Raw genomic sequence first — 14,158 nt, 5'->3', positions numbered from 1 at the left:
GCCAGTGTTGGTGTGGGTGTGGGTTTTGTTTGTCATAATTAATATTGAATAAATATTAATTATGAATTAATGTTACTCTTAAATGTTATCTAATATTTAATATTATTTCTTCTTATTAAATATTTATGGATCTATTATTGGTAGACAGTATCATCTATCTATCTACCTATTTTATTCATTTAATTTAATCAATCTATATAGTTGCCCATCAATGACTTATATCAACTTACATTATTAAATACCCATTGCCCAGAAGTCTCACCACAGGTCCTCCACAAGCATGATCAATGCTGTCTCAGTGCTATGCCCAGGCCTGAAACCTGACTGAAAAGGATCCAGATAATCCATGTCCTCCAGAGCCCTCTGAAGCTGCATTGCAACCACCTTCTTGACAACCTAGAGAAGACAGCTGGGATGGATAAGGTGGTGGCTGAAGAAGGCAGCCTGGAAGAACTTAAGAATGGGCTGGAATACGTTTGGGAAGCGGGGGGGGGGGGGGGGCTTCAAGGCAATGAGGTGGAGAGTGGAAGGGAATGGAGTAGCAGATACTAAGAACTCTTCATAATTAAAAGTCTGATGAAAGAGGTGGGCCTTTACTGTGTTTCTAAAGACTGAGAGATTGGGGTGAAGTACAAGGGCAATGCAGAAACATTGAGGAGCACCTTGGCAAAAGCATCTCTTGCTGACCTTAACAGCAGATCAATTTTAATGGCAAAGGCCATTACTGAGTCAAGCCCTATAATGTTTAAGGCTTTGAAGGTTAATACCATAAGCCACTACTGTATCTCAGTTTAATTTTTATTTGGAGATTTGATAAGAAACTTACATTTTTGCTAGGTTCAAAGCTGGGCTGGTCAGGTGCCAATTCCCCAATCAAAAGTGGTGCCATATGCTTCCTTACTAGAGTCTTGTCAACGTGAAATGCTGTGAAAGGGTCCTAAGGCCAAAACATAAAAGAAAAAAGAAAGAAAAGATCATGAAATATTATAATAAGGAATCACCTTAAAGGCAATCTGAAAGAAAAATGTTTAGGTTGATTAATTATAGTTGATTCTTGCCTTTGTTCTGTCCAATTCAAGGCGGCACAGACAGAATTCCCAGGAGGTATTCAACCCTGGATGAAATTATTTTCCTTCAAGAAAACCCTAAAACCTAAGGCCACTCGCATGCAGTTGTTTTGCCCTCCATCCTGGAACTGGCAAGAAATCACACCATTTGTCAGCCCCAGTAGATGGATCAGACCAAGAAATCAACTCACAGGAAGGCTAAACCTACTTTGATGGAGATTGGCTATAATAACAGAATCTTGCAAGTCTGATTGTGCTGTACCTCCTTCCCCTTCTTATGCTCCAGTGAATTAGGGAGGTGTCCGCCTGAGCCTCTTCCAAATGTTATCTTGTTGCTCTGGACTGAAAAAATGTTTCAGCCCTTTTGGCCTAGGTCATGGTACTTGCATATTTCTGTCACAATCACTGTCTTTACAGTGATTTCCCTGAGCTGAGAAGGAGGGAGAAAAGAAGTTTGTGGACTTCTCGGTATTTTGGGAGATTGCTGCCACCAGTTGGCCATAGGTAGATTTTTTTGGTAAGACCATCATTTAGCATTCTTTCAATGGCTGCAGGGGAGAAGAACTATTAGTCATTTTTTTCTGTCATGTCAGTGATTGTTCGGGTGACTACTTAAGGGGGTATTGAGTTCTCATAAACAAAGGTGCTCAAAAGCATTTTAAAAAAATGGGAGAGATGTTTTTCCCTCTGTTTTCCATCTGCTGCATTAGTACATTGTACCCATGCTGATTTTGAAAGGACTTTGTGAAGTAGAAATCACAGCCTGTGAGCTTTTTAGTTTCTGTGAATGATCTCAGCTTGTTACTGTGGAGAAAAGGAACAATGGATATCATACAGCTTTCATCCTCATTTCACCTTGCCTATATTTTTCTCTGCCTTTTCCTCTCTATTCTTTAATATTTTGGGCTTTTCTGCAACAACTTTTCCTGCCTTGTTTTTGTCAGAAATAAGTCCTTGAGAGTGCCTTGATCAGAGTACTTTTTTAAAAAAATGAATAAAAATGAATAAATAAGTTTAAAAACCCTTTGAGTTCCTTAACGTCACTACAGTACTTCAAATACTTTATTTATTTGCTCTAAAATGGAAAAAATGGTCTGTGCTGATCAGCGACACAACTTAACTCAGGGTCCCCAAAGTGTCAATATCAGCCCCCAAGGGTCGATGGGACAAAGCTTCCGACAAAGGGATTAAACTGTTCTAAAACCGTGGATTTAGTAGACGTAGGTAAGGAACCTAGGCCACTTACTATCTCTTTGGATGCTGGTTCCTTGATTAGTAGGTTTGCGAAGGCTATCTTAAAATTGTGGAAGCCGCAGCTGACCCCTTTGCTTAAATGCTTCTCTGCTTAACTTATATGCACCATTCCCTGCACGTTTCTCCTCTATTGTGATGACTCACAATGTAGGTTATAAGCAGTGAATCGTGATACAATAGCAAATGTCTACTGGAACGAATGATTGCATAATCACAGCATCACAACTTGCTGAACTTCTTTCCAGAACTTCTTTTTCAACTTCTGCACTTACGCCACATTCCTACATCAATTTGCTTGAATGCAGTGGGATTTGCTTCTGGGATGATTTATAGGTTTGCACTATTATTTAAGGAATCACATTTTGTTCTGAAAGGTTATGATTAATTCTAAACTATAATTATTCAGAAAATGATTTTGGCTTCAAGCAAAGTCTGGAGCAACAAATGACAGAAGAACTGCAGCGTTTTACAGAAAACATCAAAGACAGCAACATTTATAAATCACATATTTTAATTGTTCAATATTTTCTCTCTGGAAAGTGGTATTTATAGATACCTTTTATCAGCAAGAAGTAAACCAGTTTTACTGCAGATAGAATTCCTGCTTTTCTGCTCTCATTTCAACTTATTTATAGGTGGAATGTGCACGATTTGCTTAGCTCTGCATAAACTGTTTGGTTATTTAATTTTAGAGTTGGGAAAAATCCATTCTTTGCTACTTTTTAAAGAAATTTATAGTAAATACAATCTTTTGTGTTTCATAAGTGCATAGTTATGTACACATCCACTCTCCGTGAAGAAACGATATACAAAAGTTAACCTAGAGAATATAAAACTCACAAAAATGTTATATGTGAATGAATTAAACAAAAGACACCAAATGTCAGCCATTCATTTAAATTCATTTAAGAACATGCCTTTGAAAGTAAAAGTCAACAGGGACTTTCGGTGGAAGCATGGTGAGCTAATCATGTCTCTGTGAAGAGCAGGGACAACAACCATGGCGAAGACTGAAGAGTACTAGGAGATGAAGGGATTAATCATCAAGCTCACAATTACAGTTGGCATCTTTTAAAGGGCACCAAGTTCACCAACCTTGCTTCTAATCACTTTGGAAATTGCTCATTTAAATATCTTAAGGCTATTTAAGGATGACAAGTCTGGAAAGTCACCTAGTATGCCTATCTTTATTCCTGAACGAAAGAAAAATTATCTATAAATTTAGGAACTAAGAATTTGAAATAAATAGCAAAAAGCTAAACAAGATTTTGAACTAAGAAAGTTATAAAGAATTAAGGGTCCAGACAAATTTGATATATTAAAACTTTTACTATAAGACTTTGGAATTAACTATATAAAATAAACAATGTTTCATGAGAACCAGAATTATTTTGACTACTGCAAGCCATAACAGAAGATAAGAGATCTTATGATTTAAATTGGATACTAGAGGGGACTAAGCAAAAAAAAAAAAAAAATCCACAGGCAAAAAAAATCCACAGGTCCAGACCTCCCCCCCCAAAAAACTTTGCCTTTAGGATTGTGATTTACAGAATAACACAAAATACTATAACATTTGAAATATTAAAGGAGATCTTTGAAGAATGGGGCCAGAAATTAATAGCCACAGTATCAACAATATCAGTAACAATGTCTGCTTCTATGGATAGGCTATTATTGAATGGATGTTAATGAAGGAATGATAGATGTGAAACAAACTTTGTTTGATGCAGAAATAGTGGAATCAGAAATGTTGGATTGAAAAAAAAGTGTGGATTGAAAAACAGACAAAGCATTCAAATTGGAAACACAAATGACACGAAAAAGTGTTGACTGTAAGATAGAGAAGGGCCAAGGGGGGGCGGAGCTGAGATCACAGCGAGACAGATGCATTTCCATAGGGCTCTGTGGAAATCGCCGATATTCCCACCGTTTGGGGGTCTATTGGGACCGAATTTGCCCTGGAGGGGCAAAGGATAAGGCACCAATCCTGTGGACCGAGGGGAGAGCCACCAGCTCCCTGTCCGGTCCTATGGCAGCCGGATAACCAGCGGTGAAGAAAAGCAGCCACAAGTGGCCACTAAGAAGCCGGAGCAGCTCCGACTGAGAGAAAGTGAAAGAGAAACGAACAGCAAGAAATCTGGGTGAGAATATACGCAAAAAAACCCAGAACTTAAATCTGATATTTAGAGTTGGAGTTATGGCTCTCTGAAAGAATAAGAATAAGAAATAGAAAGTGCAGCTGGACTTTAAATGGAGAAGGCGGAGTGAAAGTGATGGCAATTAGAGACGGAAAGGAGTGTGGGAAAGAAAGTGAACGGGAAAGAAGGGTACCGTTATGCCTTAAAAAGTAACTGGAATTGGAATTGGATTTAAGGCTTTCTCCTTTTTTATTTCTTTATTTGGTTTTGAACTAAAATTTTCCTTTTTGGGGGGGGGGAGGACTATTTGATTTTTATTGGACCTCCCTCCTTTTTTTTTTTTTGTTTGTTGCGAAGAGACTTATAGTAAGAGAGGCTAGCCCATCCTACTGCCATCTAGTGGAAGTTGTTGCAGGAGGGAAAGCAAAAGAAACAATATTGTGATACATTGTATAATCAGCAACAACCTTGAAGCCCAGCTGCAAAAGGAGGTTTGGTTGAAATAAAATAGTAACAGCTGGAGCAAGGGAAAGAATAAAGTTTTGATAGATAAGAAAGAAAAGAAAAGCTATCTTTGCTTTGTAATTTTGGAATCTCTGAAGCTTTCCCTCTGGATATAATTGTTGTTGTTGTTTAACTGGACTCTGGATAATTCTTTTTGAATGGACTAATATATATATAAATTAAATATATATATATATATATATATAAATTAAATATATATATATATATATATATATATATATATATATATATTCTCTTTTTTGCTCCTTTTTACTTTTATTTTTTCTTTATTTTGGTTTTGTATTGGGAGTGGGCCAATTGGATTAAAATTGATTGATTGATCGTTGAGGACCAATTTGGATTATAAAAATCTGTTGTTTTTCTAGCTGATATTACATCTCTGGACTATCTACATAATGTCGAGGAAGGTGATAGCGGCGTCTGCTACAGTGCCAATACAATCAAATATAAGCCCAGGAGCACAACGCTCTATTACATCGATGTTACAGCAGGAAAAGGATAATCAATTACAACAGGAGATGAAAGTGATGATGCAGATGATGATGGAAAAAATGGAGATCATGAATGCAAACTTAGAGACAGTGAAAACCGATGTTAGAGATATTAGAAAAGACTTGGGCAGTGTAGATGAAAAGCTAGAGAAAATGCAACAAGTAATGGAAAAATTTGAGCAAAGAATACAAAAAGCAGAAGAGAAGTCTGATCAAAGTGAGAAACAGGTGGAAGAGTTGGATTACAAATGTAGGCAGGCAGATCAAGATAAAGAAGAGAAAATTATTATGCTGGAGATGGATAAGGTGGACTTTTACCTTCGTTTTCAGAATATAGAAGAGGAGAAGGGGGGAAATCTGGTAGAGATAATATCAGTACTGTTTGCAGAGCTCTTAGAAACACCAGTTCACAGAATCTTAGGGGAGATGGATGAAGTATTTAGAGTATATACCAGATATGCTATGAGACATAGATTCCCGAGAGAGGTACATGTTAGGTTCACAAAGAAAACAATAAGAAATGAAATTTTGCAGATAGCAAGAGATGGAAAGTTAAAGTACAAGGAGAAGGAAGTAAGAATTTTGAGACAAATCCCAAGAAGAGTGAGGGACAGGAGAAGGGACTACCAATTTTTAACCAAACAGTTGATAAAACATGAAATTAATTTTAGATGGTTAATCCCAGAGGGAGTTTTGGTTATATGGGCTCAAAATAGACATAGACTGGACACAATAGAAAAGGCAGAGGTATTTTATTATGAATATGTGAAACCACTAGAGGAAGGGGGAGTAAGAGGGAAGGAACAGAGTACACCACAGGAACGGCAAGCAGGAGACAGAGAGATACAGCAAACAGAGGCTATAGAAATACAAGAAGACAAAGAGAAAGAACAGGTGGTGAGACCTAAAGAACCCCAGGAACATAGGGAGACAAGAGTAACCAGAGCAACTAATCCTAAATATAATTAACTATGGTGGAGGAAATAAAATGGATATCACTTAACATCAATGGACTAAACTCGGTGGTGAAAAGAAAAAGGATATTTGATAAGTTACAAAAATTAAAACTTGATATAATTTGTTTGCAAGAAGTACATATTAAAAAACAGCATAGTAAAATCTTGGAACATTCGAGACTTGGGAAAATATATACTGCATTGCCTCACCAGAATAAAAGAGGAGTTGTTTTATATGTTAAGGACACAATAAAATCTAAACATATATATAATGATGAAGAAGGACGGATATTAATGGTAGAGTTGATGATGTATGGGATCCAAATACTGTTAGTGGCTATCTATGCTCCTAATATTGGACAAGAGGCTTTTTACAGAGACTTACACACAAAAATATTAGATTTGGAATACCAAAATTTATGTCTACTAGGTGACTTCAATGCAATTGTAGATGCTCAAATGGATTATCAAACTGAGGTAGCAACTAAAAAAGAAAGGAGAATACTTCCAAAGACATTTTTCAATACGGTGGATGAACTGGGTATTCATGATGCTTGGCGAGAAACAAATCCAGAAAAAAGAAAATATACATTTTATTCTAACAGACATCTTTCCTGGTCTAGAATAGGTATGTTGTGGATTTCAGTTGATCTTATAAACAATTTACAAAAAGTTTATATTGAACCTGGGCAGATCACAATCCAATAAGTGTTATTTGGAAGGGGCAGAAAAAGAGGTCAAGATGGACGATGAATCAGGCTATTCTGAAAGAAAAAGAATTTGTGCAATTGATGGAGAAGGAATTGGTTTTTTTTTTTTTAAAGAAAATAAAAATGAAGAAACATCAACCCAAAATGTGTGGGATACTGTACATTTAAAGCATACACAAGAGCCCTGACAACAACATATATAATAAAAAGAAATAAGAGAAGAGGATATATCAAGAAAAAGATAGAGGAGGAATATAAAATACTGGAGAGCGATCTGCAAAGGAATCCACACAAAAAAGAGATCAAAAAAGGAATGGTCTTTAAAAAACATGAATTAACACTGTTGGTAAAGGAGGAGTTAGCACAGAAGATTAAAGGAGTAAAGCAGAATTTTTTTGAGAATGCAACTAAACCAGGGCGATGGCTGGCATACCGATTAAAAAAAGAGAAAGAGGAAAAACTGATACACCAACTGAGGGATGATAAAGGGATCCTGCAGTATTCTAATGAGGAAAAGAAAAAGATAGTACAGAAATATTATGAACAGTTATATCGACAAGAAATAATCTCCAAAGATGAAACTAAAATGTATTTAGAAAATGCTAAGTTACCTAAAATACCAGAGTTGACCAAAAAAATGATGGAGGAGGAAATAACAATGATGGAGTTGGTGGAGGCAATCAAGAGACAAAAAAACGGCAAGGCACCAGGACCAGATGGATTACCAACGGAATTAGATAAAACCCTACAAGACGTGTTAGGCAATCCTATGCTGGAAGTCTTTAATGAATTGATAGATACTGCGAAAATTCCAGAGTCGTGGTTGGAAGTTTTCATCACTCTTATTCCAAAAGAAGAATCAGATTTATGTCAAATAAAAAACTATAGACCTATCTCATTACTAAATGTGGATTATAAAATATTTGCCTCTATAATAGCAGAGAGACTCAAGAGATTTTTAAAGGAATTTATTCACACGGATCAAAATGGTGTTTTGCCTAAGAGACAAATTAGAGACAACTTGCGAACAATTTTGAATACCCTGGAATATTATGAAACTCACTCTGAGAAACAGATGGCACTAATTTTTTTGGACACACAGAAAGCATTTGATAACGTGAATTGGCATTTCATGTTATCACAATTGAAAGTTATGAATTTTGGGGACAGATTTGTTAAAATGATTAATATGATTTATCATAAACAAACTGTGAGGATAATATTGAATGGAGAAATGACAGATAAGATTGATATTCAAAAAGGTACGAGACAGGGGTGCCCGTTATCACCATTGCTATTCATGTTAACATTGGAGGTCTTGAATAGAAAGATAAGACAAGATAAAGAAATAAAAGGCTTGAAAATTAAAAAGGAAGAATATAAATTACAGGCATTTGCAGACAATTTGGTTTTTATTTTGGAAGAACCCAGGAAATCAGGGAAAAGATTGTTGGAAAGAATAGAAGAATACGGCAAGGTTGCAGGGTTGAAAGTTAATAAAGAAAAAACTAAGTTAATTGTGAAAAACCTTACAGAAAAGCAGAAAAAAGAATTGATAGAGGAATTAGGTATGCAAATTACAAAGAAAATTAAATATCTGGGGATATATTTAACAGCAAGATGTGTAACAGTTAGGAATGATAACTATGATAGACTGATGAAACAAATTAAGAGTGACCTGGAAAAATGGAAACACCTGCAACTTTCATTGGTAGGAAGAATAGCCACAATTAAGATGAATACACTGCCAAGGTTGTTATTTTTATTTCAAACAATACCGATAAAATTAGAGAAGAAATTCTTTGAGGATCTTCATAAAATTGTGTTGAAATTTGTTTGGCAGGGAAAAAGGGCAAGAATAAACTTGAAAATGCTACAAGATGCACGAAGTAGGGGGGGGGGGGTTGGCCTGCCGGACTGGGAATTATACTATCAAGCAGCAGGGCTAGTTTGGATAAAAGAATGGATAGAATTAAGGAACATAAGACTATTAACATTGGAAGGACACAATTTACAGAATGGTTGGCATACGTTTTTGTTGTACGAAGGAGGTAAAACCCATAGTTATTTCAAGACACACTATATAAGGAATGCTTTATTAATAATTTGGGAGAAAATAAAAAAAACAACAATATGGGAAAATTCCGGTGTGGGCTTCAGCAATAGAAGCACTCACACATCCAAATCTTATAGAAATGGAGAATGTGATTAGATATAAAGACATATTAAATGATAAGGGGGAGCTAAAAAAAAAACATGAGTTGGTGGAGCAGGGAATTGATATGACTTGGTATGTACAATGGCAAATACAATCAAGATATGAGAAGGATGTTAAACAATATGGACTTTATGGGAAATTAACAGAATTGGATGAGATATTGATAGGGAAAGATGAGAAAATGATTAAAAAAAACTATATGACTATTTATTAACATTTAAGATGGCGGAAGAACAAGTTAAAGGAACTATGATTGCATGGGCAAAGAATTTTGGACACTCAATAGATTTGGAAAAATGGGAGAATTTATGGGAGAAAAACTATACTTTGACAATGTCAACAGCATACAAAGAGAATCTTTATAAAATGTTCTATAGATAGCATTTTCCCCCTTCAAGATTAGCAAAGATGTTTAAGAATAAATCTACTAAATGTTGGAAGTGTCATCAAGAATTAGGATCCTATTACCATATGTGGTGGACTTGCTCAGAAGCTAAAAAATATTGGATGAAAATACATGAATGGCTAGAAAGAATGACACTTCAATACATAGAAATGAAGCCAGAGATATTCCTATTAGGAATGATACCAGAAAATTATAGTAAAGAAGATATATATTTGATCATCCATGTTTTGACTGCAGCTAGAATTGCATTTGCTCAGAATTGGAAAGGGGAAAAGATACCGAATGATGAAAATATAATAAGGAAGATATTAGACTGTGCAGAAATGAATAGATTGACACTGGAAATTAGAGATAAGGAAGATACTGAATATTATAAAATATGGCAGGTATTTTATGCCTGGCTAGAGAGTAAATATGAAAAAGAGTAATAGAAAAAGTTAAGGAGTTTAATTAGATAATATGTGATGTTTTACTTTTATTGATGATACATATGTATTTGGATATATTGGTAATATGATAATATGATTATGCACATTTGTATTTGTAACCCGTTTTGACTTGCTGCTCGATATTTGATAAGATTGTTTTTTAAGAATAAAAAATTTATTAAAAAAAAAAGATAGAGAAGGGCCAGAAGAATGACTCTGATAAGGACTTCTTACTAGATACACAAAAGAACCTGGTTAAGGCTTTGAAAATTAAAGGGGAAATACAAAAGACAAATCAAAATAATGACCTGGATAATGACTTTCCACTGGATCTACAAAAAAGATCTGCTAAAGCTTCAAAGAAGCCTCTGGGATGGGACCAAGGAAGACAACATCTGAATGAATTAAAGATCAAGATTGTTAGAAGTAAAAGAAAGAAATATAAAGTTGGTCTGTTTGATCAAGGTTAAAATAAGACATGTTTTTATAAAGCTTTAGTAACCCTTTATGGATTTTCTGCTGACACCAGAACTGAAAAGTTGATGATATATGGTTTTGCATATAGAAGGGATGGGTTATGGGAAGAAGAGATATTTGTATGTAACTTTATAGGGGTGATGAATTATCAATTTTGTTTTTACTTGTCATGATGAAGACTGGAAGTCACTTCTTTACATATTTCTATTCTTTTTCTTTACTTCTTTACTTTTTTTCTATTTTTTCCCCTATCTTTTCACTTTTTACCTTCTATCTCTTTTTCTTTTTCTGATCTTAACTTGTCTTTGCTTTTACTATTGTACTTAAAATCTTTAATAAAAAATTTAAAAAAATTTTTTTTTAAAGGAAGTTAAAGGTAACAGAAAAAAGGCAGGTTAATCTGCTTTGAAAGTGGGTTATAGAGACTGAATGTAGTCTTATTTTAAAAAATGATGATAACATGTTAACATATCCTATATCTTATCCACTCATTTTCTAAATGCAGGGTGTTTTGTTTTGTTCTGTTTTTTTGTAGGAGAGAGAGAGAGACGTATTATATTTTGTGAGCTCCCACTTGCAGTCTGTATTAATAGAAGCCAGATACTGGTTTTCCCAGCTGACCAAAGAGATGAAGACGCATTTGTATCTTCAAATAATCATGCGGTATAGATCCAATTTCTCTCCTTGCAAAAGGGAAGAGGCAGAGGCTAGCTATTGCATGGCTGAAGAACTGGGCCCCTGTCAAAGTTGCTTATGATTAATTAAAAGCTTACAAATTAATTTACCGATGATCTAATTCAGGGTTATGATTTAGTAATTACACTTAAATATAGTTGGAAGGATTTTGTTGTTGCTCTGATCTTCACTTTGGTTTTGGTGAAGCTGTAAGCAACCTGCAGTGTTTTATAGAAAATTTTAAGAAAAGCAAAGCTATACATCATAGGTTTTAATTGTCTTATTTTTTATCCTAAAAGATGGTTTTTGCATAGCTTTTGTCAGCAATAGACTTTGTATGCATCTGTGTGTTTGTGTGAGTGAATGTGAGAGAGAGAGAGAAAGAGAAAGAGAAAGAGTGAGTACTGCTTTCATTGCTCCATTTTGTAGGTAGGGTTCCACTTTTAATTATCTCACTTCAATTTAATTTAAACAATGGGGTTTGCAAGATTTGCTTGCTTATGCATCATCTGTTTGGCTCTGTTCCTGCAGAGTTGGGAAAAATCATAGACTCACAACATCATAGATTTATAAAGGACTATGTAGGCGGTCATGTCAAACCTCTCTTCTTATGTGGGAATCATCCTTAATGGAATTCCCGCTTGGAATTCTTCACGCCTTTCTCCTGGTCTCACGGCTGCTTGACCTTGTTGGCGCCTTTAACCAAGACAATGGCACCTGGCTCTGAATGTTTTCATTCCTCTTCTCTCCTAACTTTTATGGCAGGAACAAGCAAGCAGGCCTACAATTAACAACTCAAACATTTAACCCTGTCAACTCTGCATCACTATTCTACATTTTAACTATGCTTTGATTGCTAGCTTGCACAGATCCTGACAGGTCCTCCCCGCTCCCCACTCCCCACCCCATGAAGATCATGACAACATTAGCCTTCCTCCAATCATCTGGTATTTCATCCATTCTCCAGGATTTCTCAAAGTCAAGAGACATTGCGTCAAGCCATGGTTTGCCATCCAGGTACCTGCAGGACCGCTTACTCCAATCAGAACTGGCCTGGCCTATTAGGTCACCTCTGGAGTAGCTACCTCTGGTTCCCCACTAGAAGCAGCAGTGGCAGTTCTGTGGAAGAGTTTCCTGGTAGAGATCAGAATGTTCACTGATGGCATTCAGGAGCATGTGGAAAACTGAATTGTTCCAGAGGGCATTCTGGTCTATCTTGGCCATCTTTTATTCCTGATAAAAAAGGTTTGGTTTATGTTTTTTTGTGATCATGTTGGTTTCTGTTTTATTTTAATATTTACTGTGGATGTTTTAAAGTTCTTTATATCATGTAAACTCTCTACACTTTCTTTGGACAGTGGCATGATATGATTGGAATCAATCAATCAGTTTGGCCCTGGAGATTTAATGTTAGTGTGTTCCTTTCAATGAAAGCTAGAATCTTCCTCCTTTAACCTGCTCTTCTGAATTGTCCAGTGGAATAAATATCTTCTCTGAGAAATCCGAGTCAAAACATGAGATGAGAAAGTGTCTTTCCTTATATCTTCTCTTATATCTGTTATCTCTTTACCACCTTTATTGAGAAACTAATATACTGTTTCTTTTTCCATTTATTTTGAACATATTTGAAGAAGTCCTTTTTGATGTCCTTAACATCCCCTCATTATCTCAGCTTATTTATCTTTCTTGGTCACCAGTCTGTTTTCTCACTTTAGTTATGTGCCCTTTTGATTTTCAAAAAAGTACACATCAGCCAATCGATTTGTAGAAAGGTGGGTAAGTTAAATGCTGAGATATCAAAATACCACAGATATATGCATCATGAATGAAAGAAGCTAAAAAAGAAGAGTACGGACAGCAAGAAAAAGAATCCAGCTGTGACTTTAAGAATGAAGGCTTCGCGGCTGCAAGGCAGCTGTGACCACCCGAGTCTTCGCCGCGCCTTACCGTGGCGTCCTGCCCTGCGTAGCAGCAGATGACCCGGGAGCCCCCTGGGTGCCTCCTGTGGAACCGGCTGATATCATAGACTTTCCTGTCGATCACCAGCCAGCGCTCCCGCGGCGGGTCTCCCTGGCCAGTGCGCAGGCCGATCTCTTCCCAGGTGAACCGCCGCGAAGGGCAGGAAAGATCGGCCGCGGGATCAGCCTCCCTCGCCCGCCTCCCCGCGGCTTCTCCTTGCTGGGGAGCCATCTCGCCCCCGACTGAGCCTTCGCGGGACCTGGCACTGTCCTTTTCAGCACCACCGGGAGGGCGGACTGGGCGGGTCCGCGCGAGGGAGGCCTCGCTTCTGCGCCTCCGATTGGCGGACCGAGTTACGCGGGCGCGTAAGAAGCGCGGCGACGGCAGCACAGGAAAAGCCGACCCGGCCGAGCTTAAGTCGTTCGCTTTTTCGAGTACTGTACAAAGGAGGAGCCGGTGGCTGGACGGCGCGGCAGGCTTTTTGCAGTAAGCGGAGCAAACTCCTCTTGTATTGTCGAAGGCTTTCACGGCCGGCATACGATGGCTGGTGTGGGTCTTCCGGGCTGTGTGGCCGTGTTCTTGAAGTTTTGTTTCCTAACGTTTCGCCAGCACCTGTGACCGGCATCTTCAGAGTGCAGGAGCACAGACAGGAGCAGTTCTATCTGCTCCTGTCTGTGCTCCTGCACTCTGAAGATGCCGGTCACAGGTGCTGGCGAAACGTTAGGAAACAAAACTTCAAGACCACGACCACACAGCCCGGAAGACCCACACCAGCCAAACTCCTCTTGTCGGTTCCGTGAAAATCCTATTTCCTCGCAAGTAAAACGATAAGGATCAAGGATCCTTAGGTT

At 37.2% G+C, this 14,158-nt stretch overlaps 1 protein-coding gene across 1 annotated transcript in view; it reads right to left on the bottom strand.

Moving 5' to 3' along the window:
• Window positions 1-13,569, bottom strand: part of LOC103065763 (acyl-CoA (8-3)-desaturase-like) — a 37,874-nt gene extending 24,305 nt beyond the window's left edge. Inside the window, exons 1-2 of the mRNA XM_088146179.1 lie at window positions 13,296-13,569; window positions 827-937 (exon numbers count right to left, since the gene is read on the bottom strand). Of these exons, the coding sequence (XP_088002305.1) occupies window positions 827-937; window positions 13,296-13,538 (354 nt within the window). The 5' untranslated portion in view covers window positions 13,539-13,569. The remainder of the gene's footprint in view (window positions 1-826; window positions 938-13,295) is intronic.
• Window positions 13,570-14,158: the final 589 nt, after the last annotated feature.

Source organism: Python bivittatus, unplaced genomic scaffold (assembly GCF_059951505.1).
Source record: "Python bivittatus isolate LINGU-HERP-01145 unplaced genomic scaffold, Pbiv_v1 ctg000480_np1212, whole genome shotgun sequence".
NCBI lineage: Eukaryota > Metazoa > Chordata > Lepidosauria > Squamata > Pythonidae > Python > Python bivittatus.
Note: the sequence above shows the minus strand (reverse complement) of the source record. Positions and strands in the feature narration are given on the sequence as shown.